Source organism: Populus alba, chromosome 7 (genome assembly GCF_005239225.2).
Source record: "Populus alba chromosome 7, ASM523922v2, whole genome shotgun sequence".
NCBI lineage: Eukaryota > Viridiplantae > Streptophyta > Magnoliopsida > Malpighiales > Salicaceae > Populus > Populus alba.
This window is the reverse complement of record NC_133290.1, coordinates 5,294,621-5,321,987: the sequence shown is the minus strand read 5'-3', so window position 1 is coordinate 5,321,987 and position 27,367 is coordinate 5,294,621. Positions and strand designations below refer to the sequence as shown.

General features: G+C 36.6%; 3 protein-coding genes across 3 annotated transcripts; 2 read left to right on the top strand and 1 right to left on the bottom strand.

Annotated features, from left to right (window-relative positions):
- The first annotated feature begins 2,268 nt into the window (after window positions 1-2,268).
- On the top strand, window positions 2,269-6,792 carry LOC118047829 (methylesterase 1). Its single transcript, XM_035057235.2, has 3 exons — window positions 2,269-2,713; window positions 2,828-2,884; window positions 6,751-6,792. Exons 1-3 carry the CDS (start codon window positions 2,339-2,341, stop codon window positions 6,790-6,792), a joined length of 474 nt encoding a protein of 157 aa, XP_034913126.1. The 5' UTR covers window positions 2,269-2,338.
- A 13,688-nt stretch (window positions 6,793-20,480) lies between these two features.
- On the top strand, window positions 20,481-21,698 carry LOC118047757 (salicylic acid-binding protein 2). Its single transcript, XM_035057124.2, has 3 exons — window positions 20,481-20,939; window positions 21,054-21,164; window positions 21,267-21,698. The coding sequence occupies exons 1-3, from the start codon at window positions 20,565-20,567 to the stop codon at window positions 21,543-21,545; spliced, it is 765 nt and encodes a 254-aa protein (XP_034913015.1). The 5' UTR covers window positions 20,481-20,564; the 3' UTR covers window positions 21,546-21,698.
- Window positions 21,699-24,085: 2,387 nt separating this feature from the next.
- LOC118047756 (methyl jasmonate esterase 1) lies at window positions 24,086-27,197 on the bottom strand. Its single transcript, XM_035057123.2, has 3 exons — window positions 26,402-27,197; window positions 24,596-24,727; window positions 24,086-24,504 (listed from the first exon to the last, which is right to left on the bottom strand). The coding sequence occupies exons 1-3, from the start codon at window positions 26,993-26,995 to the stop codon at window positions 24,229-24,231; spliced, it is 1,002 nt and encodes a 333-aa protein (XP_034913014.1). The 5' UTR covers window positions 26,996-27,197; the 3' UTR covers window positions 24,086-24,228.
- Between the last annotated feature and the right edge of the window lie 170 nt (window positions 27,198-27,367).

The following is a 27,367-nucleotide window of genomic DNA, read 5'->3' as shown; positions in this document are numbered from 1 at the left end:
AGATTATTCCAGCGTCAACATTAGAAATGTGTTGCCTTGAGAATTTCTGGGTCAACAGCAACTCAGCTTTTGTCAATGATTTCTGAGTAAGCGGTAGACTAAGTATGTTGACGATTCCAGCGTCAGCTGTAAAAATATGTTGCGTTGGCAATTTCTAGGTCTAAAGCAACTCAATTTTAATAAATGATTTCTGAGTAAGCAGTAGACTAAGTTCGCTGAAGACTTCTTGTGTCGGGAGCGAAGCAGTTTTTGCTGCCGATAGGTATCACCAGCGAACCAGTTTCTCTATCATCAGCTCACCAGTTTTCACTGTCGATTTCTATGTCATTAGAGAATTTTTCGCTATTGATTTTTGTGTCACGAGTAAAATAGTTTTTGCTGTCGATTCATGTGTCACCTGCAAACCAGCTTTCGTTGTCGATTTTGTGTCACCAATGAACCATCTTTTGGTGTCTATGTTCTGTGACAGACTTCCATATCATATTTGACTTAACTGCCTATAACAAATTGTGTAATATGTGTGGAACACTGGAATGTGAACATATGGATTCTTGAAATATATAAGGTGATGAGTCATGTGATTTCATATCAATGCAAATGTGTTGATTTGTGACCATTGATGTGTTAGGTGGTGCGACCTAGATCGAACCTTCCACCTGGTAAAGACCCCTCACAGGAGGAAGAGGTAGGTGGTTTCCACCTTTTTCTTGTATAATGTAATGTTCTGAAATAACTTGTTTGATAACAATATATTATTAAGTTGTTGATGAATAGTAAACCGATTATGGAATGTTGATTGAGTTGTTCACGAATGTTAAACCGATTATGAGTTGTTTATTAAGTTGTTAATGAATGTTAAACCGATTATGAAATGTTGATTGAGTTGTTGATTAACTTCAGCTAATAGCATCCGAGATAGATGACTGGGTTGTGATTGATGATTGATTTTAGCTAATGGCATCTGAGATGGGGTGACAGGGTTGTGATTGATGATTAGCATCAGCAAATGGCATCCTACGGGGATGACTGTGATGAATTGATGATTAGTTTCGACTAATAACATTCTAGATGGATGGTCGGGTTGCATTGATGATTAGTCTCAACAAATGACACCCTAGAGGGACGGTCGGGCTGAATATGACGATTAACTTTGGCTAATGGCATCCTAGAAGGATGGTCAAGTTGATTATGAACATTGGGTTTGGCTAATGGTATTTGTGAGAGATGACGGGTTTTATTTTATGAATAGTTTTGGCTAATAACATCTAAGACGGATGATCGAGTTTAAATGTTGCAATTACCTACGACGTAAATGACTACTCTTAAATGTCCTAGTTATCTTAAATTTAGATAGCAATTCTTTTCCCTTTTAAATTAGCCACCCAAAAGTGGAACTGAGTATTTTACATATTATATAAACTACTCATCATAGTTACATTTGCAAAATGTAATATTAATCCAACTAACATCAACAGTTTTTTAGTTCACCTTTTTAGAATTCTCAAACCTCTCTTTTTTAAATGAAAAAAAAAAAAACGTTGAATTCATTCATAAAATTTTAGCATTTTAATTTAGCAAAACACATATTTATTAAACTTCAGATCCGGATGTGTTGGGTGTTCTTTCAGTTGTTAGAAAGAAAAGAGAGGGACTAAATTTGAAAAATCTTATCACGCAAACAACTTTTTTGGTTTAAAAGAAACTTAGAAGGAAATTACAAAAGTCTGAAACGACTATCCACGTGCATGTACAGTAGAAATTGGATACCAAGAAACAATTTAATTAAATATTGAAAAGTAAAACAATGAAAGATTTTTGTTTGAATTTTCAATCTTGAACTGATCTGTTGCAAAATATGTTCATTTTCCTGAGAATTTACAGAAGAAAAATAGAAGAAAGTTGCGTTTGTATTTGAGTTAACTTCTCCAAAGAATAAAACTATCTGCTCCATGTCTGTTGCGAAATATGGTCATATTACTTTGAAGTTCTTCAACGACGGAAACATGGCTGCTTTTCATCTTGAATATATATATTTAATTGTTGAATTTCAAAATTCTTTTTTGCACATCCTCCCCAATATTGCATGTTAATACCATCAAAATATTGAACGCAAGACTTGACTTGTCAAAGAAAATAATGCCTAGGAGTTCTTGATTAAAAAAAAAAAAACATGTGACTTTTGACATTTCCCACTTTCAACTTTTCAACAGACGGTGCTCTCTATAAATACCACCAAGCAACAACATTGCTAAACACAATCAAGGCATTACGAAAATATTACGTACTGTCAAGCGAAACCAAAAGCCTTTACTATCAATCAGCAAAAAGAAAAAGAAAAATGGGAGATAGCGACGATCAAACAACGCATTTCGTTTTGATCCATGGTTCAGCTTCAGGAGCTTGGGCATGGTACAAGGTGAAGACAATGCTAGAGGCAGCTGGCCACTCTGTCACGGCCCTTGACATGAGTGCATCAGGGGTGAACACAAAAACACTGGAAGAAGTTGTTACTTTTGATCAGTATAATGAGCCCTTGATCGAGTTCATGGCCAACTTAGCTGAAAATGAAAAGGTTGTATTGGTGGCTCATAGTCTAGGCGGCTTAAACGTGGCTTTTGCTATGGAGAAGTTCCCAGAGAAGATTTCTCTAGCTGTTTTTGTTACAGCATTCTTGCCTGATACCGAGCACAGGCCATCGTATATGTTAGAGAAGGTACCACAATTCATTTTATTTAAGGCAGTTTAATTGAAAACATGCAAACGAAAAGGCATTACCAATCATCTCTAACTTTCAATTAACCCTTATACATTTTGTTCTTTCTGTTAGTTTATTGAAAATAACCCAGCCGTGGCAGACGGGTGGCAGAGTGTGGTGTCTTCTGTTGTAACCTATTTTTGGGTCCCCATGAAAAATAAAATAAATAGCCAAAAGAGGTTAGAAAAATAACAGAAGGCAGAAGCGCTCAGGAAACAGTCAGAAAATTGGTCAAGGAATTTAAAAATACAAGGATTGAATTTTTTGACAGTATATTCTTGAAGGATGAAAGCCCTATTGAGAAGGAAAATTTGAATTTTGAGGAGAAAAGCCCAAATTTGGATGTTTATGGATTTAATTGGATTTTGTTTTTGAATTTATAGAAGATTTGATTGCAAGAAAATTGATTTTTAAGTCAATTTGGGCTTTAATTAGAAGAAATTTAAGTTCTGGGGCCAAAATATATTTTTTAGGAATTTATTGGGTCAAATCAGGGGCTTAATTGCATAAATATTGAAGTTTAATGACCAATTAGGGGCTTAATTGTGAAAATCCGAAACCAGGGACCAAATTGTAAGAGGCGCGTAAATGGAGGGCTGCAATTATTCGGTTCAGGGGCCTAATTGAAGAAATTGAAAGTTTATTAATCAATTGAGGGCTCAATTGCATAAATCAGAGGCCAAGGACTAAAGTGAAAAAGGCGGCCAACAAGAGGGGCGGGGACCGAATTCGGAGGACTGATTTGAAGTTTGCCCATTTAAATGAAACGGCGCGTTTTATCCAAAACGACGCCGTTTCATATATGAAAAAAAAAAAAAAAAAAAAAAGAGGAAGACCAGAACGGTGTCGTTTTGAACGACACTGTTCATCTTCCTCCTTCCCCCCGAAGAAGAGCAGCAGAAGAAGAAAACCATTTTCTTTTTTTCAAATCTTCCCGCCTCTCTCTCTTCGTCCCCACCACCTTTAAACATTGGCCGACCAGCCGTTGCACCGCACTAACGATGGTCCCCCGCAGTTCTGATCCTATAAATAGAGAAGAAAACCGAAGAAAAGGGAAGAAAAAAAAACCCGAAAAAACACTACCCGAGGGAGGCCCGCCGCTCCCCGACAGCCGCTCCTCAACCCGCTCCTGGGTCCACGTCGAAATCGCGCCATGGTTCTATAAATAGAGAACCAAAAGGGAGAACGGGAGGGCGAAAAAAAAAGAAAAGAGAAAAAAACCCGAGAGAGGACCGGGAGAGAGAGGAGAGAGAGAGGAGACCGAAGAGAGAGAGCGAACCGAACAGCCGCAGCGCCGCCTAACGGAGCCTCCGCGCACGAGCCACACCACCGCCAGCGACCGCCTCCTCCACGCCAGGTACGTTTTCTTCTCCCCCCCTGTTTTCTTTGTTTTCTGCAAATATTTGCCTCCTGCATGCATTCTACATGCAGGAGGGGGGGGAGAAGATTAATTCCCCCCCCCGCTGGGCCTGGGGCCGCTGGGCCAGCCCGATGCTGGCCCAGCCTTGCAAGTCTGGGCCGGTCTTGGCCCAGACCATAGGAGCTTTTCGGGCAGAGATCGGCCCACTTGAGTTTGCGGGCCGAGATCGGCCCACGTTTGTTTGCGGGCCGAGATCGGCCCGTCTCTTTTTTGGGGGCTGAGCCTGGCCCATTCATTTGGGCCGGCCCAGCCCTATAATATATTATATTATTATAAATTATAATATATATATGTGTGTATATGTTATATATATATATAAAAAATATTTATAAAAAAATCTGAAAAATCTAAAAAAAAATGTTGTTACTTTCCTTTCATATATATATATTTTTTTAAGGGGTTTTGTTTTTTTTTTATATTGTGGAGGCATAAATTCAGTATTTAAAATATCTGATTTTCGTCGAGGCACCCGAAATTTTCAAAGATAAATTTATTTTTTGCTTTAAAAAATTTCTAAAATTCCTTAAAAATATTGTTGATTTTTTTTACATCTTTTTAAAATGACTTAATATTAGTTTGTATTTTTTATGTTGTGGAGATACAAATTCAGTATTAAAAATACCCGATTTCGTCAAAAAAAATATATTGTTTTTTTAAAAAAATATTTTCTTGCGTGTTGCATACGGCCAATACTCTAACATGTTTTGAATGTTCTTTTTATATAAAAAAAATATTGGAAGTTTTGAAAATGTGTTTTCGCATAGATTTCTTAAACACAAATTATTTTCTTGCATTTCTGGATTTTACAACATGTTTGTAAAACTCCAAAGGGTATTGGCCAATATTCCAAAAACTATAAAAATCTTATTTTGGGAGGAGAAGTTGTGGTTATTGTTCACCGCTAATGTTTGGATGAAGAAATCCTTAAAAGGACGAACATCCAAAATATTATCGGGAGTAATAAATCAACGCACATGTTTGAAAGAAGCTTTGGTTGCGATCGAGAACATTTCAAAAATTATTTTTTTTTTTCTCTCCACGGTTTACGAGTCGTGAAAAGTAATTGTTTTTTTTAAGAATTGTGAAATTTTCTTCGTTTTTTTTATTCTCTTTTCCTTGCGATTTACGAGTTGACGGGATTAGAAAACACCAACACCATAGACTATAGAGCAAACCAAACACCAAGCAGCTTACCTCAGGTAGGGCGTATTAGGGGTGCTAGTACCTTCCCTTTACGCAACCAGTCCCTTGCCTTAGAATCTCTGAAAGACCAGTTAGGGTTCCTAGTGACCAAATACTAGGTGGCGACTCCAAAAGAACCAAATCCTTAGAACACAACGAAAATCGCCAGCCGATGTCGTGCCTTTATAAATTTTTTGTGGGGGGTGTGACAGAATGGCGACTCCACTGGGGACTCTTGGACTAAGCTTGATTTGTTTGTTTGTTTATGTTATGTGTTATTGGTTTTTGTTTTTGTTTTTTTTTTTTTTTTTTTTATGATGCTTTGTTTAAAAGCTTTAACATATATCTTTACATTCTATCATACATGGCATAGTCATGCATCACTTTATTATTATTATTATGTTTTGGAGTGCACACACATGTAACTCTAAGTTTAAGTGGGGGACTAGCAGCTTGCCTTATGACTTGAGTCAAGGTTTAAGTTTGTGTAAACCCCAACTCTTTGCTGAGTGTTTAGACTGATTGTGATTGGTACACGTACCATCCCACTATCTGCTAGACCTCCATATCGCCTTTACGAAGGTTGATCACTGGAACAGCAAGAGACCCTCTTTTAGAGACCCAGTAGTAAACCTACCCTATGTCTCACGTAGAAGAACTGGAACCTATCCTTGCTGCATCCATACCCAATAAAAGGCTGCATCCATACCCAATAAAACATGCATTTTTCAATCATGTATCCATCACAATCATACATTTCTCTCATACATCTATGCACGCATCGTCCCGGATCGTGAAACATAGGTCCCACATCCAAAGTCCACCAAACCCGGTCCAGATCAAGAATGGAAAACGAAGAAAGAGCTCATTTAGAGTCGCACTACCAGACCGAGTTGGAATCTGTGAAAAATGAAGTTTCTAGACTGACCAATCTGCTTGAGCAACTTTTAAGAGCCAAGAACGGGGAGGGAACGTCTACCCAACCACCTATAGGAGCACCGTCAGTTCATATCCCAGGAATATATCAGAACTTGGGGGCAGATTCAGTGACGGGGCAGCACTTTGTGCCTGCCATTCCCATTCAGCCCCCTCAAGCTCACATCACTGTAGATGGGCCTTCCAATAATAGGTCCACTAATTTTATGAACGATGACAAGATATCAGCTTTGGAAGAAAGGTTAAGAGCAGTCGAGGGAAATGACTGGTTTGACCCCATGCGAGCGTCTGAAATATGCTTGGTACCAAACATCACGGTACCAAAACATTTTAGGATACCGGAGTTTATAAAGTACACTGGGTTGGAATACCCAAATACTCACCTTCGATCTTATTGCAATAAGATGGCTGAGGTTATTCATGACGATAAGTTACTGATCTACTTTTTCCAAGACAGTCTATCGGGGTCGGCGTTAAGTTGGTATATGAGGCTAGATAATGCCAAGATTAAGAAATGGAAGGATTTAGTGGAAGCTTTTCTTAAGCAATACAAGTTCAATTTGGAAATTGCTCCAGATCGAACAAGCCTTATGACAATGGAAAAGAGAAGCCCAGAATCAGTAAGGGCTTATGCGCAAAGATGGAGGGACGAGGCCATGCATGTGCAACCCCCTTTGATAGAAACAGAGATGGTGACTTTGTTCGCTAATACATTCAAGGCACCCTACTATGAGCATTTAATGGGTAGCTCATCTCAACATTTTTATGATGCTGTACGCATAGCGGAAAGAATAGAACAAGGGATTAAAGTTGGACGCATAATTGAACCATTGGAGACAAAGGGTTTTTTTTTTTCAGGAGAAAATTGAAAGGTCCCGTTAACAACTTTGAAGGTGGGTCCAATGACAAGATAACAGATTCATATCACCCACAAATACCTACCTCCCATGTGGCCCACATAAACTTTAACAAACCTTTTTCCCCTAATCGAGCAAATGGCCAGTCAAACACCCAAAACAACCACCAAAGACCAAACACAAGATACATTTCAGAACAACTACCGCCATTACCCATGCCTCTGAAGGACATATATGCCAAACTACTGAGCATTGGACAAATAGCTCCTATCCCTACATTACCACTACAGCCACCATTCCCCATCTGGTATAAGCCCGAGTTGACTTGCGAGTACCATGCTGGTATTCCCGGGCATTGTCTTGAAACGTGTTATGGTTTCAAGAACAAGTTATTGAAGCTCATCAAGATAGGATGGGTGTCATTTGAAGACACACCCAATATCAGTTCAAATCCATTGCCTGGTCATGACAAAAGTGATAGGGGATAAAGGGTTGGAAAACCTTGGTCAAGAATCGTCAATAATGAAGAAGGCGAGATCGAAGGAGAAGACAAGGAAACGCAAGTAGGGAAGGAAGATGAAGCATTGCCTCGGTTCACTTTCCACATACTAGAAGAAGTTTCAGAACGGGTTGACCCAAGAACTTCTCGTAGTTTTCAAAATGTAAAACAACTTCATTTGCCTTAGCATGTTTTTGTCATTGCTTTTGTCATTGCTTTTATTTTCTCTAGTGAGCATTCAGGGCTCATATTGTCAGCCAGATTTTTGTGTTTGAGCCTACCTTTTTTCTTTAAATAAATGATGAGATTATGCACTTTTTGAACAAGTTTGAGTGGTTACAAATAAAGTATCATAAAATGGTTTAATATGAAATTTAAGAAAAGCTACCCTTGAAATACAACCTCACCTTTGAATTGATACATCACCTGTAAATTTTCTTTCAAGATAAAAATAGAGTTTATCAATCCTAACAATGTGCATTTTTGAAAAAAAAAAAAATCATTGTCCTTTCACTCTCTAAAGAGTTTTTTTGTTGGTGGTTTTGTTTTGAGTCGAAATGAATTTCTTCTCTATATAAAAACCCAGACTAGGATCGCACCCCTGCACTGGGGGCAAGCCGAGATGTTTTATGAAAAGTTTTACGTGTTTAAAATTGGATGGAAGCCTATAGATTTGAAAACCAAGCTAAAGCATTTGACAAAAGCATGACAAAGAGGCAAATACAAGTCATACATTTTGAGAAAAGGACTACTTGAAGAAAGTCAAAGACTTCTTCTCCAAGAATATGATAGGCAACACAAGAGATGAATCCAACATACGACTTCAAAAGCAAAGTTCATGTTAAGAGGGAGTCTCATGAACTAGAAGAAGAGGATGGGGCCTATGTTTCAAAACCAGGTACGAATGCATGCATTGCATCTAATCATAAATCATTGCATGTATGTTTTTTGGATCGTTACAGGGGGAGATCTTAGCGCATTCCAACAAGATTATGGACAAAGAAAGAATCATTGAGTTGATTCTAGAACAACAAGAAGAGAAGATAATATTTTTCAAATCCTGCCAGCAAGAAGAACGACATCGATAGCAATCAATAAAAGGGAATCGCCAGATGGGATTCCAAGTTGTTTGAGATCGCCAGGAGGGATCTCGTATTTCGATGAAGGTCGCTAGAAGTGACCTCATATTTCATGTTTGAATAAAAAGAATTGTCAGATGGGATTCCAAGTTGATGGAGATCGCTAGAAGGGATCTCGTATTTGGAGGTCGCCGGATGGGACCTCATATCTCATGTTTGTTAAGAGGAATCGCCAGATGGGATTCCAAGTTGTTTGAGATCGCCAGAAGGGATCTCGTGTTTCGCTATTTGGAGGTCGCCAGATGGGACCTCATATTTCATGTTGGTAATAAAGGGAATCGCCAGATGGGATTCCAAGTTATCTGAGATCGCCAGAAGGGATCTCGTACTTTGACATTCATCAAGGAAGGTCACCAGAAGGGACCTCATATTGAAACCATTTCTTAGAAAAGCATTGGAGTTTACTAAGAATTCTTCCCCCTGGGTAGGTCACCCATACAATGAGACCATCATATTTTTTTCCTGGGTAGGTCACCCATACAATGAGACCATCATATTTTTTTTTCCTGGGTAGGTCACCCATACAATGAGACCATCATATTTTTTTTCCTGGGTAGGTCACCCATACAATGAGACCATCATATTTTTTTCCTGGGTAGGTCACCCATACAATGAGACCATCATATTCCCCTGGGTAGGTCACCCAAAGAATGAGACCACTCTTCCTTTTTCTGGGTAGGTCACCCATCACAATGAGACCATCTCTTTTCTGGGTAGGTCACCCATAAGAATGAGACCATTCTCCATTTTTTTTTATCTGGGTAGGTCACCCATAAGAATGAGGCCATTCCTTTCCCTGGGTAGGTCACCCAAAGAATGAGACCACTCTTCTTTTTCCTTGGGTAGGTCACCCATCACAATGAGACCATACTTTTCTGGGTAGGTCACCCATAAGAATGAGACCATTCTCCATTTTTTTTTATCTGGGTAGGTCACCCATAAGAATGAGGCCATTCCTTCCCCTGGGTAGGTCACCCAAAGAATGAGACCACTCTTCCTTTTTCTGGGTAGGTCACCCATCACAATGAGACCATATTTTTTTTCTGGGTAGGTCACCCATAAGAATGAGACCCTTCACCATTTTTTTTATCTGGGTAGGTCACCCATAAGAATGAGGCCATTCCTTCCCCTGGGTAGGTCACCCAAAGAATGAGACCACTCTTCCTTTTTCTGGGTAGGTCACCCATCACAATGAGACCATATTTTTTCTGGGTAGGTCACCCATAAGAATGATACCATTCTCCATTTTATTTTTTTGGGTAAGTCACCCATAATAATGAGGCCATTCTTCCCCCTGGGTAGGTCACCCAAAGAATGAGATCACTCTTTCCCTTTTCCACTCGGGCAGGTCACCCATCATAATGAGACCATACACACATTTTTTGTATTGATTATGGGTAAAGGAATCGCCAGATGGGGTTCCAGGTTAAAGGAGATCACCAGATGGGATCTCGGATGGATTTCCATTTTGATCAAACTAAAGTAAGAATTCAGAGGATCACCGGATAAGGATCTTGGGATGACTAAGTTTTGATCATAGTTTTTGGGCTAAGGAGGATTGTTGTAAAAGACAAAGTTTCAGGTCAATCAAGCTTCGACCAGATCAGTTTCGGGAGTTCCGTTTTGGGTTTATCTTTATAACACTTACTGCGCAAAATCCATGCTCCGTAAGTATTATAAAGAGGGGGCATCTGTTGTAACCCATTTTTGGGTCCCCATGAAAAATAAAATAAATAGCCAAAAGAGGTTAGAAAAATAACAGAAGGCAGAAGCGCTCAGGAAACAGTCAGAAAATTGGTCAAGGAATTTAAAAATACAAGGATTGAATTTTTTGACAGTATATTCTTGAAGGATGAAAGCCCTATTGAGAAGGAAAATTTGAATTTTGAGGAGAAAAACCCAAATTTGGATGTTTATGGATTTAATTGGATTTTGTTTTTGAATTTATAGAAGATTTGATTGCAAGAAAATTGATTTTTAAGTCAATTTGGGCTTTAATTAGAAGAAATTTAAGTTCTGGGGCCAAAATATATTTTTAGGAATTTATTGGGTCAAATCAGGGGCTTAATTGCATAAATATTGAAGTTTAATGGCCAATTAGGGGCTTAATTGTGAAAATCCGAAACCAGGGACCAAATTGTAAGAGGCGCGTAAATGGAGGGGCTGCAATTATTCGGTTCAGGGGCCTAATTGAAGAAATTGAAAGTTTATTAATCAATTGAGGGCTCAATTGCATAAATCAGAGGCCAAGGACTAAAGTGAAAAAGGCGGCCAACAAAGAGGGGCGGGGACCGAATTCGGAGGACTGATTTGAAGTTTGCCCATTTTAAATGAAACGGCGCGTTTTATCCAAAACGACGCCGTTTCATATATGAAAAAAAAAAAAAAAAAAAGAGGAAGACCAGAACGGTGTCGTTTTGAACGACACTGTTCATCTTCCTCCTTCCCCCCGAAGAAGAGCAGCAGAAGAAGAAAACCATTTTCTTTTTTTCAAATCTTCCCGCCTCTCTCTCTTCGTCCCCACCACCTTTAAACATTGGCCGACCAGCCGTTGCACCGCACTAACGATGGTCCCCCGCAGTTCTGATCCTATAAATAGAGAAGAAAACCGAAGAAAAGGGAAGAAAAAAAACCCGAAAAACACTACCCGAGGGAGGCCCGCCGCTCCCCGACAGCCGCTCCTCAACCCGCTCCTGGGTCCACGTCGAAATCGCGCCATGGTTCTATAAATAGAGAACCAAAAGGGAGAACGGGAGGGCGAAAAAAAAAGAAAAGAGAAAAAAACCCGAGAGAGGACCGGGAGAGAGAGGAGAGAGAGAGGAGACCGAAGAGAGAGAGCGAACCGAACAGCCGCAGCGCCGCCTAACGGAGCCTCCGCGCACGAGCCACACCACCGCCAGCGACCGCCTCCTCCACGCCAGGTACGTTTTCTTCTCCCCCCCTGTTTTCTTTGTTTTCTGCAAATATTTGCCTCCTGCATGCATTCTACATGCAGGAGGCGGGGGGGAGAAGATTAATTCCCCCCCCCGCTGGGCCTGGGGCCGCTGGGCCAGCCCGATGCTGGCCCAGCCTTGCAAGTCTGGGCCGGTCTTGGCCCAGACCATAGGAGCTTTTCGGGCAGAGATCGGCCCACTTGAGTTTGCGGGCCGAGATCGGCCCACGTTTGTTTGCGGGCCGAGATCGGCCCGTCTCTTTTTTGGGGGCTGAGCCTGGCCCATTCATTTGGGCCGGCCCAGCCCTATAATATATTATATTATTATAAATTATAATATATATGTGTGTATATGTTATATATATATATAAAAAATATTTATAAAAAAATCTGAAAAATCTAAAAAAAATGTTTGTTACTTTCCTTTCATATATATATATTTTTTAAGGGGGTTTTGTTTTTTTTTTTTTATATTGTGGAGGCATAAATTCAGTATTTAAAATATCTGATTTTCGTCGAGGCACCCGAAATTTTCAAAGATAAATTTATTTTTTGCTTTAAAAAATTTCTAAAATTCCTTAAAAATATTGTTGATTTTTTTTACATCTTTTTAAAATGACTTAATATTAGTTTGTATTTTTTATGCTGTGGAGATACAAATTCAGTATTAAAAATACCCGATTTCGTCAAAAAAAATATATTGTTTTTTTAAAAAAAATATTTTCTTGCGTGTTGCATACGGCCAATACTCTAACATGTTTTGAATGTTCTTTTTATATAAAAAAAATATTGGAAGTTTTGAAAATGTGTTTTCGCATAGATTTCTTAAACACAAATTATTTTCTTGCATTTCTGGATTTTACAACATGTTTGTAAAACTCCAAAGGGTATTGGCCAATATTCCAAAAACTATAAAAATCTTATTTTGGGAGGAGAAGTTGTGGTTATTGTTCACCGCTAATGTTTGGATGAAGAAATCCTTAAAAGGACGAACATCCAAAATATTATCGGGAGTAATAAATCAACGCACATGTTTGAAAGAAGCTTTGGTTGCGATCGAGAACATTTCAAAAATTATTTTTTTTTTCTCTCCACGGTTTACGAGTCGTGAAAAGTAATTGTTTTTTTTAAGAATTGTGAAATTTTCTTCGTTTTTTTTATTCTCTTTTCCTTGCGATTTACGAGTTGACGGGATTAGAAAACACCAACACCATAGACTATAGAGCAAACCAAACACCAAGCAGCTTACCTCAGGTAGGGCGTATTAGGGGTGCTAGTACCTTCCCTTTACGCAACCAGTCCCTTGCCTTAGAATCTCTGAAAGACCAGTTAGGGTTCCTAGTGACCAAATACTAGGTGGCGACTCCAAAAGAACCAAATCCTTAGAACACAACGAAAATCGCCAGCCGATGTCGTGCCTTTATAAATTTTTTGAGGGGGTGTGACATCTTCAACGGCGGGATATGAGGCATTCATGAAGTCCACTGCTTTTAACCTTGCCTCCCCTGAGGTACGGCTGATCATGAATCTGATTACAAATTGATTTTCGATCCTGGACTGATCTGTTTGACTGCAATAACTAAACCCATCTTTTGTTTAGTCCCAGAATCCAATCACACATAACCGAAAAATCAGAAAAAAAACAAAACAGAGGAAAAAGCAGAGCAACACGCAGAGAGCAAGGAAGGAAAAGGGCAGTATACACACAAACAAGGATTGTCCCTGCCATTGTTTTATCCCTGCAACAGAAAAAAAGGAAAAAAGACTCAACAATTGACATCCACAGTAAACCGGCGTCTTCATTGTAAGGTTTTTTTTTTTCATCCTTTCAAATCTACTGGAACCCGAAAGCAATTGGTGAACATAGAAGCAAAGGAAAGAAGAAGACGGAGCAGAGGAGAAAAGGTGGTGTCAGTCAGCCAGAGCTTCACCATCGTCTTCATCGCCTTGCAGAGCAGGTACGCCGTTCCTTTTCATTTCTTTTTTTTTTCGCATTCAAATTAAGTTGCATTACATTGTGCGAAGGTAATTTAATTACCTTCGCACAGCTCAAGCCACGCGTGAATTCACTTCACGTGTGCGCTTCGATACAGCCCAATCGGGTCGGCTGGGCCCAGCCCCAAAGAAATTATGCTGGGCTGGGCCGGCCCAGCCCGGCCCAAAAAAAGAAACATAGATAATAAAAAAAAAGTGTAGACAAAAATTTTGCATGTCTTAAATTTTTTAGGGCCACGAATATTTACCAACGCCAGAGTTGGATTTATTCGCGGTAGAATTTTTAATTGGAATTATTTGTGGTGGAATATTTACCAACGCCAGAGTTTGATTTATTCGTGGTCGAATTTAAAATTGGAATTATTTGTGGTGGAATATTTACCAACGCCAGAGTTGGATTTATTCGTGGTCGAATTTTTTTTAATTAGAATTATTTATGGTGGAATATTTACCGACGCTAGAGTTGGATTTATTCGTGCATTGATTTAAATTTATTTCTTAGGTTTATTCATTGAAGTTAGAGTCAATAATATCATACGTTCTTACACACAAATCAAAATAAATTTTAGTAAGTTAAGATTTAAACAGCAATGCAGCTTACCTCAGGTAAATATGGGTAATTGAAGAAATTGGAAACCAAGAACCAAAATAGAAAAGGTGCGTAAATAGAGGGGTGGAATTAAAACCAGACCAAGGGTCCAATTGAAGAAATTAGAAGTTTATTGCTCAATTGAGAGTCAAATTGCACTAATTCAAGACCAAGGACCAAAGTGAAAAAGGCGACCAACTTCAGGACCGCTGTTTGAATTTGGCAAGGATATTATTGAATTGATTTTTACAATGAAAATTGCAATTAAGGACACAATTGAACAAATCACAAATTGAGGACCAATATGAACTCTGACACATTTGGTCGCCTTTTCATTTAAATGAAACGAAGCGTTTTGTCCAAAACGGTGTCGTTTCATGCACTGTTTACAAAAAAAAATAAAAACACAAAGAGCCCAAAACGGTGCTGTTTTGAACGACACTGTAACCTTTCTTCTTCCCATAGATGCGCAAAATAGGGCAAGAAGAAGATTTTTCTTCCTTTGTTTTCATCGACATTCCTTCCTCCTTTTAGCTAAAAAAGACGCCAATCAAGGACAGCCACTTGTATAAATTCTGACCCGTGGCCTACCACGGGACAGTGAAAGAAAAAACAGAGGGGACGTGGCCCTCTATCGGTTGTTTTAGGGTGGCTGCATAGTGGCCGCCCTTGCCACTCTCTCCCATGTTTTCCTATGAATATAGGGGAGAAGCAGAAAAAAGGGAAAAAGAAAAAAAATCCGAGAGAGAGACAACAAGAGAAGAGAGATAACAACAAAGGGGAGAGGGAAGAGAAAAGAAGAGGAGAGTGGGAAGACCGAACGGAAAAAAAAAAAAACAAAGAAGAAAAAAAACCAGAAAAGAAGAGAAGGAAAACAGAGAGAAGAGAGAAGGACCACCGCTTGGAGCCACTACCGTTTTGCCGCCAGCACCACCACAAGCCACCGCTTCTGCCACTGCAGGCAAACGACAGTGAACAAGCTCCTCCACTCTAGACAATCTTCTCCTCCTCTTATGTCCTTGTTTTTGGGTGTTCTTTTTCATTTGCATGCAGAACATGATCAATTCACGTTCTGCAGCAACTGAATTATAATTATGTAGTTACTGTGCTCTGTATAGTAACTACCTAATTATAATTCACTGGTTACTGTGTATTTTACGCCTTTTTTATTAGTATTAAAAAATATTTTTATGGCATTAAAAATACAAAATCCGGTATTAAAATACTCGGTTTTCATTAAAACTTCCAAAAATACAAAAAAAATTGAAAAAGGAGAAAATGTTTTTGTGCATTTAGCCAAGTGTCTCAAAGCTAAAAAAATCATATTATGTTTTTCATACACCAAAAAACAATGTTTTAGTATGCATTTTGGCTTTAATAACTAGTTTATTAAAGTCAAGAGAACATTGCCCAAAATTTCAAAAACAACAAAAATTTTATTTTGTTTGATTTTAGTATCAGGAATTATGAATTTATACGTAAAATGTATTCCCGATATTAAAAAGGTATTTTCTTTTGACAACTTAGAATAGTTAGGTTTTTACCCGATAAGATAAGGATCTCCTTACAAAGGAGGACCTTTCTACGGACCGACAATTAGAAATCACAACAAGACTTTAGATTTTATCAGACAAAATAATGCAGCTTATCTTAGGTAGGGTGTAGTTCGGGTGGTAATATCTTCCTTTTACGCAACTAGTCTCTGTACTCAATCTCTGATACTAGTTAGGGTTCCTAGTGACCAGAATATTAGGTGGCGACTCTCATTCCATATTTTATTGATAAAAGACAAGAATTTCTTGTCTCACCACGTTTTCCAGGATTAAACCATATTCCATATATTTATTTTTTCCTTGAGGGTAGACTATCGTCGCGACGCTGTACACATGCGACAATTCCATATCTTATATGGAGTTTTATGAATACATTTTGATGGAACCCTATTTAAAAAGTAAGTTGTAGTTTGTATGGCATAGCCCTACAAAAAAAGGTGGAAAGTTTGTATAGCTTATCATGGATTACACCATATCTAACAGGGTGCAATTTCTCCTTTTAAAAAGTGTCCATTATGAGAGAATCTCATTGCCTTTCAAATAATCTTGAAAATATTGGTTGAAGTATTCACCACCTCGATCCAATTGAAGTATCTTAATATTCTTTCCAATTTGTATTTCAACTACATTTCTAAATTCTTTGAATCTTTCAAGTGATTAAGACTTACTTCAAATACGCATGCCTACATGCAATATGGTTATCAATGATGAAACATGTACGCCTATCCATGATTTCATAACCCAATTTTGAGTTTTCCCTAAAATTATCCTTTTCTTTCAATATTAAAAAAAAAAAACAAAAATAAACCTAGAAAAAATGTTAAAAAAAGGACTATCAACTTGGCAAAAACAGGCTAAGGAGGGTTGCAAATGCATGGAGGAGCTAAACTAGAATTTTGGACCAAATTGGTTGTCTAATTATGCACTATTGTACCCAAAACTAAAGGATAATGCAGGTTCAAGGTCAAATCAAGTTAGTATTGGATGAATTTTCATAAAAAATAAGTTCTAGGGCTTAATTAAACTGTTAATAGATCAATTTTATTTAATCATGGACCTAATTAAAGGTTTGATTAAGTTTAAAAATTAATTTGGGTCAAATTAAAAGATTTAATTAAGTGCAAAGACTTAATTAAAATTTTATTGGTTCAAATTATTCTTGTTAGGGACTTAATTGTGAAAACTTAATTTGGACTTAATTGAGAAGCTTGGAATTTTACATGGCAAATTTAATTTATCCAAACTCAATTGGGTGAAATCAAAGATCAAATTGCAATCACCTAGAAGTTTGAAGGCTACTTAATGGGCATATTGATTAATCTTAAAACCAAGTATCAAGTTGGAAGAGGCGCTGGAAGTTGAGGTTTCAATTGGAAATATCCAGGGATGAAATTGAGAAAAGTCCTGAGAATTAGATTTAATTGAGAGGGGTTTATTGCATGATATAAAAAAATTAAGGCCGCAAAGGTGTGTGAGTCCCAATTGGGCTAGGGATAATCCAACGGTGCTGTTTTGTTTTAAACAACGTTGTGGATTGTCTTCCGCCTCTCAACTGAAACCCTCACTTTTTCAAACATGTAATCCGTCCTTATCCAAAACCGCACCTAAGCCCCTTCCAACCAAAGGCTGTGATCCTTTTTCTCCATATCTGAAGACCAAAAATGATTTTCTTTGCCTTGAAGACAATCTCAAGACACGCTAAAATTACAGCTTTCACTGTACTGTTCCAAGAAATACGATCCTAAGCAATAACAAAGCTGGGAGTTTTTGTCCTCTCCTTGGCCACTCTACAAGACAGAAATGAAATGCCCTTGGTAAGAATCAAAAGTGAAGAAAAGAGGAGAAATATCAATGGTTGAGATTCTCTTAGTTTATACAATTAATTTTGAGTTTCCTCGTATTCTTTTTACCCCTTCATATTTAGTATCTAGAATTGTGATCTACACTCAAAGCATTTTTTTTTTTTGGTATCATATAAATCAGTTTCTATATATATATAAAAAACAACCAAAAACCTTTCTTTCCAAAATACAATATTATTTTAATTTGTATACAATCAGGTCTCTCAAAATTTTTTTAAAAAAATCTTCTTTTAATTTTTGTTAAAAAAATATGAAAATTCATTATATGATTTAGCATTTTTTTCATAAACCAAAAAAAAATTAAAAAATATCTTTGCATGTATTGATAGATTTAATAACCACTTTATTGAATTCATTAGAACATGATTAGTGTTTCAAAAATACCAAAAATTTATTTTCTTTTAATACATGAGATTATGAACTTATAAATAAGATATATTTCTTATAATTAACAAGAAAAACACTTTTTTTCCTCATCTTTAGAAATGTTAGATTTTAACTTGATAAAATAAAAATCTACTTATTGATAACGATTTTTTCTTAAATTTTAGACATATTTTTATAAGCTTTAGAATAACTAGGTTTTAACCTGATGAAATGAGGATTTTTTTACTAATTAAAAAGAACTTTTCTTGAGCTTTAGATAGACTAACGAATAAAAACTAGACTTGAAACAAATAACAAAATAACTTGCCAAATTAAAGAAGTTTTTAGGATAGGACCTGATGAAGTCTATTTCAAGTAAAATATTAATGGATTTGCTTAAAGATCTCTACATTAACTAGTCTTAAATGTCCTAGTTATCTTAAATTTAGATAATAATTGTTTTTCCTTTTAAATTAATTAGCCACCCAAAAGTCGGAGTATTTTGCATATTATATAAATTATTCATCATAGGTTACATTTGCAAAATGTAATAGTAATCCAACTAACATCAACAATTTTGTAGTTAACCTAAAGCCTGCACCTTTGTAGAATTCTCAAGCCTCTTGATATATATATAATTTTAGAATTTTAATTTAGCAAACACACATATTTATTAAACTTCAGATCCGGATGTGTTGGGTGTTCTTTTTTCCTTCAGAAAATAAAGGGCCAGTTATTAGAAAATAAAGGATGGGACTAAATCTAAAAACATCATAAATTGGAGGCCTTATCATGCAAAAAACTTTTTGGTTTAAAAGAAACTTAGAAGGAAATTACAAAAGTCTGAAACGACTATCCACGTGCATGTACAGTAAAAATAGGATACCAAGAAACAATTTAATTAAATATTGAAAAGTAAAACAATGAAAGATTTTTGTTTGAATTTTCAATCTTGAACTGATCTGTTACGAAATATGTTCATTTTCCTGAGAATTTACAGAAGAAAAATAGAAGAAAGTTGCGTTTGTATTTGAGTTAACTTCTCCAAAGAACAAACTATCTTCTTGGTCATATTATTTGAAGTTCTTCAACGAAGAAAGCATGGCTGCTTTCAATCATGAAAGTATTTTTCATCGTGATCACGTTCGGTCAAACTCCATTTTTTGGGTGGGTAAAATTATGTGGTGATCATATCCAGTTGCTACTAGTCGGATGCAAGGTTATCAATTCTCTTCCATTTCATACGGAATGGTCAAAATATTCCATATTAATTCGAAAAACAGAACAATTTTTATTTCATTTTAAATTTTAGTTCGTTCTAGATTTTTCGGTTAAATTTCAGCTAGAACATTCTGGTTTCATTCCACATGTACTGTTCCGTTCTTGAAAAGCCATTGAATTAAATTGAACCTTGTTCAATTTAATTAATTAAACCACCCAAGTATTTTCAATAACAATGATATTAATAATAATATTAAAAATTATTGTTACTATTTTTATTAACAATGATATTAATTTTTTAAAATTAGATTTATCACTAATATATATGGTTTATATTCATGTTGTTTTTTTCATGTTTATACTTTGTAGGAATTTGAACAAAATAAGAGATGATTTAGATTCCATTAGCCTTGATAACATTGACATAACTTTATATTTAAAATATTTGTGTTAAAATATTTTACTTTCATAATATTTTGATATTTTATTTAAGTTGAATTACTTTAAGTTAAAGATTTGTTTAATCTTGACTATTTAAAAATATTTTAAATTTTGAAATTATATTTATTTGGCATTGTGTTTATATTGCATAATTTATCTTGAATTTAAATTATATTTGTTGAATATATATATATATATAAAAACAGTATAATCTTGAAACGACACACTAAAACACTTCAAAATTAAAATATTTCATTCCATTTGAAAAAATGAAACACTTATCAAAATAGAATTAACAAACTTCCTCCGACGTCTCTTACTTTTCATTATTCCAATCTAAGAAATTAGTAATTCAAAAGATAATTGTTACGGAAACGAAACAGATTTCCTGTAAATACATAAAATTGTTTGGAACGACCACTCATGTTCAAAGTATTTGAAGTTCTTCAACGACGGAAACGTGGCTGCTTTTCATCTTGAATATATATATTTAATTGTTGAATTTCAAAATTATTTTATGCACTTCCTCCCCAATATTGCATGTTAATACCATCAAAAGATTGAACGCATGACTTGACTTGTCAAAGAAAATAATGCCTAGGTGTTTTTGATTAAAAAAAAAAAAAGAAAAAAACATGTGACTTTTGACATTTCCCACTTTCAACTTTTCAACAGACGGTACTCTCTATATATACCACCAAGCAACGACATTACTAAGCACAATCAAGGCATTGCGAAAATATAACGTACTGTCAAGCGAAACCAAAAGCCTTTACTTTTTTTAGAGTACTATCAATCAGCAAAAAAAAAAAGAAAAATGGGAGATAGCAACAATCAAACAACGCATTTTGTTTTGATCCATGGTTCAGCTTCAGGAGCTTGGGCATGGTACAAGGTGAAGACAATGCTAGAGGCAGCTGGCCACTCTGTCACGGCCCTTGACATGAGTGCATCAGGGGTGAACACAAAAACACTGGAAGAAGTTGTTACTTTTGATCAGTATAATGAGCCCTTGATCGAGTTCATGGCCAACTTAGCTGAAAATGAAAAGGTTGTATTGGTGGCTCATAGTCTAGGCGGCTTAAACGTGGCTTTTGCTATGGAGAAGTTCCCAGAGAAGATTTCTCTAGCTGTTTTTGTTACAGCATTCTTGCCTGATACCGAGCACAGGCCATCGTATATGTTAGAGAAGGTACCGCAATTCATTTTATTTAAGGCAGTTTAATTGAAAACATGCAAACGAAAAGGCATTACCAATCATCTCTAACTTTCAATTAACCCTTATACATTGTGTTCTTTCTGTTAGTTTATTGAAAATAGCCCAGCCGTGGCAGACGGGTGGCAGAGTGTAGTGTCTTCAACGGCGGGATATGAGGCATTCATGAAGTCCACTGCTTTTAACCTTGCCTCCCCTGAGGTACGGCTGCTCATGAATCTGATTACAAATTGATTTTCGATCCTGGACTGATCTGTTTGACTGCAATAACTAGTGTAGTGATGATATTTTTCTTGTTTGCAGGATCTCAGTCTCCAGACGCTTCTAAAGAGATCAGGATCATTGTTTCTTGAAAGTCTGGCCAAGGCAAACAAGTTCACGAAGGAGAAATTTGGATCGGTTGTGCGAGATTATGTTGTCTGTACTCAAGATTTATTGGTGGTTCCGTCATTGCAGCGCTTCATGATTGAACACAACGAGGTTAAGGAAGTGATGGAGATTCCAGCAGATCATATGGCAATTGCTTCTAGGCCTAAAGAACTCTGTCAATGTCTTCTGGAGTTTGCACGCAAGCATGCATAGATTGTTCTAGGCTGCCTATATATATATATATATATATATATATAATAGGATGGCTGTTGAAATAAAATAAAAAAAGATAGATGTTGGCTTCATTTTTAGATTTTTCTCTTAGGAATATTCTTTGAATTGCAACCGCACCGTTAGTGCCTTCATTATTTGTATTTATATTTATTGTATTCTTTTCCAATTATGAATAATACCAAGTGCTTCGATTGCATGATTCAAAATTTCCACAAGCCAGCAACAAAGCAGGCTCTTCATAGCAAAATTAACCTTTTTTGTCACCAATAGTGTTGCAATGACAATTTGAAGCAAATGACCAAACTCTTTGCAGTTGTAACATTTAATTTCTAATATGTCATACCTCCAACTTTATCGGCCTCGGCTTCGGCTTCTACCACGTCCTCTTAGAAAGGAATTTTGATTTTCATCGTGCCCTCCACGAGTTTCATGGCATCTATATGACCTACAAATTCTTCATCTTCCTCCTCTATAAAAGATGCTACCTCTTTGAAAACCTTCTCTACTACATAGTCTTGTCCTTTGATCTCAACTTTTCTTGTAATACTTGCTCTTCTGATCTTCTTTCTATTTGCTTTTGAATCTTCTACTCATGGGCTTGAAGAGAACCCGTGAGTTCTTCCACTGTCATCTATTCTAAATCTTTTGACTCTACAACATAATCAAATTCTCAGTCTAAAAACCTCAAAACTTTCTCTATAACATCATCAATGTTTTCTCTATTTATTCTCAGCTGATGAAGAACTAAAATTACTTTTATAAAGTAATCAGAGATGGATGGATTATGTGTTTTCCTTTTTTAACCTTTCAAAATCTCCTCTCAAAGCTTGCAACCGTACCCTCTTCTCTTTTTCCACACTACTATAGGAATTTTTTTTTTTTTTTTTTGAATCTCTCATGCCTCTTTTGAAGTTTTTGCTGGAGTCACCATCTCTTATGCAACTTTATCAAGCCCTTGATAAATCGTAAATAAGACTCTGTTATCTCTCTTCCTAGATTCTTTAAGAATCATCATTTCTGCAGTACTTAAGGTTGTGTTAGAAAATAATATAAATCATATCCTGGGACCTCACGTAACAGCTTAAATTATTGAGTTGAGATGGTTATTTGACAGCTTTTGCCCTTAATGATTATGGTTCAGTATATTCATCTTCATTTAGTTCTCACAAATCTAAAGAGCCTTAATTGTATACACCATAGGTTATAATTTTGTTTTGTGAGAAACTGGTGGTTGTTGTTGTTGCTGCTGGAAACCATTGCATATACCTAATCTCATACCAAATTTGTTGGAGTTTTGTTCGAAGAAAAGAGCAGAACACTCACAACTCTATGTTTATTAATGGCTTGCTTAAAACAATGCAGAATACTTAGTGTTTATAGGCTTTAATGAATTATTCTAGTTGTGACCCTTACAAATCTCAATAATGCTGAACTAAATACTAGTTGGACTGAGTTTCTAATCCCACTGTTTATAATCTCACTGTTCCTAATTGTCATGATACAAGTTTAATGCTCAACACCGAATACATGTGTTTGCATGGGCTACGATTTCATAAAGTGCAAGCCCTTTAAAATCCCCTGACTGCAAATCTGATTACAAATTATCAATCTTGTAATTGTTTTCTTTGTGATAACTGATTACTATGTTGTTCTTGTTTGCATATTTTCCAGGATCTCTCTCCAGATGCTTTTAAAGAGACCAGGATCAATGTTTGTAGAATCTCTGTACAAGGCTAAGAGGTTCACTGATGAGATTATGGATCGATTCCGCGAGTACATATAGTTTGTACTGATGATTTAATGATGTCTACATCATTTCAGCACTTCATGATTGAACACAATAAGGTTAAGTGATGGAGATTCCAGCAGAACACATGACAGTTCTTCTACGCCTAAAGAACTCAGCAATCTATACTGGAGTTGGCTCGTAAAGACGCTTAGATTGACATATACAGTTTATGACGTATCATTAACCAGGGTTCTGCTTATGTATGTGATAGTGTGTAATGCATCTTGGCTGCATACGCTTATGATTTGTCTTTGAATGTTAGAGGAATTGACTTTTCATGTAGATACCACATGTCGTCTGCATAGATGAGATTTTCATCTTCACCATTTGGGTTTGTTGGTTAATATTTAAAATGATATCAGTTTCTGTTTGTGCTTATTGATTTCCAGTGCTTTACCTCATTAATCTTCTGAGCACTGGTTACACTCTTGTCATCATTATTCTGAGGGATTCGAAGCCTTTCACTTTCCCTATGTGAATTGTCAAGGATCTTTTCTCTGATTAGACTTGCTAGCTCCTCAATCACATCCCTTTATTATGATTATCAAACAGAGTTGCTTCCTTGCATAATATGTCCGCTTCTGTCTAATTTATTTCATCAGAACAAGTCTCGAAAACCCAAAAATATGTCTCATGTTATATGTATGCTGATGACTGCTACTGATATAAACTAGAAGAAGTTGCATTGCACTTTAAGCAACATAGAAGAGATGAACACCAAGAAACATGGTCAGATTTAATGCATCAAATGAATTAAGAAAATCGATGATGTTTCCAAGTAATTATAATTAAAACCCAAAGTATGTTGCTGCCTATTTCTTCTCTCCTCTGTTGTGCATTACTTCCAATCTGCAATGAGTTCACGGAAAATATTTACATGTATTTATCGCCAATCTCCAGGAGACAAGAGCAGAGCTCTTGTGGTTTAGAAAACATGGCCATGTGATCAGAACCAGAGATGACCATCACTTCATCCACGGGATTGTTTTCAATCATCCATGCTTGCCTAGGATCTTTTTCTTGGTCACATACTATGTAAATTCGACGAACAGATCCATATTTCTCCTTGGTGACAATTGCAGCCCTTTCAGTTTCTAAACCACTGTAGATAGGGAAAGGTCTAACCAACAATGTAGCTAGCGTCAAATCCTGGATGAATATATAATGATTAGAAATGATAATTATCCTAATCAGATTTACGAGCACTATTTTTCCTGACAAGTGAAAAGGGAGATCTTACCTCAGGGGGGGAAAGGTGGTAGAACCTGGAGGCCATGTAGTTGGGACCAAGGACTACGGCCGTTGGAGGGTTGTCAGGACCATTACCAAACACATATTGTGTATCCATGTAGGACACTGATGCTTGAGAAGACTGCATGTTTTTGCAAAGTAGGTATCATTAGTTAGTTCATTCACTAGAGACAAATGCTAATAACTCAATAGGGAAATACAAAGCAAGGAAAAAAAACACGGAAAGGTAAGAAACCTCCTCTCAAGTAAATCTCTATTCAGCATTCTATAATCAACAGGTAACTTGACATTAGATCGTGCTCCTTAAACTCCTCTGTTCAGAAAGAAGCCTACTAAAGTTTTATTCAAGGCAATAGCAGCTAAAATTGATAATAAACAGCATATTGGACTAATCACAAGCTTTTGAAACCACCTATAGAGCAGGTGCAGGAGACAATCCTGTTCTTAACCAGGAACAACAATATCAGCAATCTTCCTGCCTTAGACAAAATCTGACAAGTTAAAGTAAATGAAGTTCGGCAAACCCCTATTTAGTCTATTTGCAAATTTGGCAAATGACAACACATTTATACTGCAGCCAGAAAATGGTAAATGCTTACTGTTTTCTTTTGGAATAGCTAAATCCCACATCTTAGAAGACTGTTTCTTTGGAATAGATGTTATCACATCTATCGTGGAAGTAGCTTACATAGAGAAACGGATACAATGGTTAAGTCTCCTCCACATGGATTGCAATACCATGTTAACCTCCAACAATCCCAGATGCGAGAGTAGAGGCAGCCTCTTGATCTACATGGGTATGGTGGAGATTTATGGTTCCGGATAAAACTCTCTGAGTTTGCAGAACCTTACAGGTGCAGAGGAGTTTATTGATTGGTTAAATAAAGTAGAGAGGATTTTCGAGTACAGGGCCATCGAGAAAGCTTCTGCTATCATATGAGCAGTGATGAACTGTGCAGTGAACTGCAATCACTGTTCATCGATTGAAGGGGCGACTTGCTTCTTGATGTATTTCTAGGTGGGAGATTTATTTCATGATAAAAGCAATGTCACTAAGAAACAGTACTCAACTAAAAGTACTTTTTATAAAACAATAAAACACAACCACAACAGCTACCGCAATGCCAAACAGACTCAAAGAAAAAGATGAAGGCGTATTTTTTATTTTCAAGTACACTGAGACTTTGTACTAACGACTCCATTCATTGAGACAAGATAGGAGGATTGTTCATCAATACACTGAAACTAAATGGTGGCTAATAATGATATGTCGGAAAAAAAAAAAAAAAAAAAAAAAAAAAAAAAAAAAAAAAAAACAACATTAGTCCTTCTAGAGCATCATTCCCATTCTGAAATTGCAATGTAGAAATAGATTCCCCAGTCCCTTTTCCCAGTTCCCCTTACCCTAAGTTTAAGCAATAAGAAAAAGACACTAAACAGCTATATCTCCCATCTATTACAGTTATCTGAGAAATAATAACCAAACCACAAGCATAAACAAGCCACACCAGCAACTTTTTTAAAAGTTTATACTTTTGCAAACATTATGATCCTAGAAAACCTAAATTTACCTATGTGGGAAATATTCATAATCAAGCCCAACTGCGCCTGCCCACGAAGCTTATCTACAATGATACCATCTGAATTACTAAACCAAATGATACAAGCGGTGCATTTGAAATCAACTGATGATTAAACCACCTAGTTAATGGTGTCCACATAATTAGACTATCAGGCAAGAACATAGTATTGACTTGCTATTTCTTTGAAGGGGAGGGGGGGGAGCAAACAGTACCTTTTCTGCTATTGCTTTGAAGCTTAAGTCAGGACCAGGCATAACAGCTGCAGCAAAAACAGCAGCTGAAATTTTCTCTGGAAACCTTTCCATAGCAACAGAAATGCATATCCCACTCATGCTGTGTCCCACCAGAACCACCCTCTCCTCTGGTGGCAAAGACTCCATGAATTCCATCAAGGGCTCAAAATAGTCCTCAAATGAATGGAGCTCATGAACTTGCTTTGGATGTACCCCTGATGCAGCCATGTCCAAAGCTGTAACATTATGACCTGCAGATTTCATCTGAGCTGATACTTTATACCAACACCATGCTCCATGGCAGGCTCCATGGACTAACACAAAATGCCTCTGTGTTTTACAATTACTAGGCAGTTTTGCGCAAGCTAAAGGAGACACTCCTGTGGAAAGAAGTTTTTGTGATGGGGTAGCAGGTTTTGGGAACAGGAAAAGTCTATCTTGTCTGTTGCATATTTCCAGAGGATACAAGATTGGTTTCGCTGAAGGAGACAGAGAATTGAAGAGCATTTCTATTCTTGATTTTGATCCTGACTTTGGTGAGAGAGAGAAACGGGGCAGGTTAATGCCAGCCATTTTAATCCTTTCAATAATTATCCCCTTCTTTTCCTTTCTTTTCTTTTCTCTTTTTTTAGATGGAAAGCATGTTCATTAAGTAGCATCAAAGTGATAGAATGTATGCGATCAGCCTTGCATGACTTTAACACCATTTTATTTAGATATATTTTAATATAAGATATACAAACTCAATAAAATTTGACTTAATTATCTTTTTATAAAAACTGAATTTAAGCTTTAGAGTAGAATGATACAGACGGGGGAAAACAATGCTTAAATCTAGAAATATCTTTTTATAGAGATTTTGGAATTTAAATTAATATATAATTAATTTTGATAATTATTATAATAAATTCTCTCTATCACAAGTCTTACTTTGCTAAAAACATA

Bases quoted from the DNA above. Each gene is read 5' to 3' on its own strand.
- LOC118047757 (XM_035057124.2), top strand. From the start codon at position 20,565: ATGGGAGATAGCAACAATCAAACAACGCATTTTGTTTTGATCCATGGT. The intron at 20,940-21,053 runs GTACCGCAATTC...TCTTTCTGTTAG, and splicing joins CATCGTATATGTTAGAGAAG to TTTATTGAAAATAGCCCAGC. The intron at 21,165-21,266 runs GTACGGCTGCTC...TCTTGTTTGCAG, and splicing joins TTAACCTTGCCTCCCCTGAG to GATCTCAGTCTCCAGACGCT.
- LOC118047829 (XM_035057235.2), top strand. From the start codon at position 2,339: ATGGGAGATAGCGACGATCAAACAACGCATTTCGTTTTGATCCATGGT. The intron at 2,714-2,827 runs GTACCACAATTC...TCTTTCTGTTAG, and splicing joins CATCGTATATGTTAGAGAAG to TTTATTGAAAATAACCCAGC. The intron at 2,885-6,750 runs GTAACCTATTTT...TTTCCAAGACAG, and splicing joins AGAGTGTGGTGTCTTCTGTT to TCTATCGGGGTCGGCGTTAA.
- LOC118047756 (XM_035057123.2), bottom strand. From the start codon at position 26,995: ATGGCTGGCATTAACCTGCCCCGTTTCTCTCTCTCACCAAAGTCAGGA. The intron at 24,728-26,401 runs GTACTGTTTGCT...AAAAACATGCAG, and splicing joins TCAAAGCAATAGCAGAAAAG to TCTTCTCAAGCATCAGTGTC. The intron at 24,505-24,595 runs GTAAGATCTCCC...ATATTCATCCAG, and splicing joins ACCACCTTTCCCCCCCTGAG to GATTTGACGCTAGCTACATT.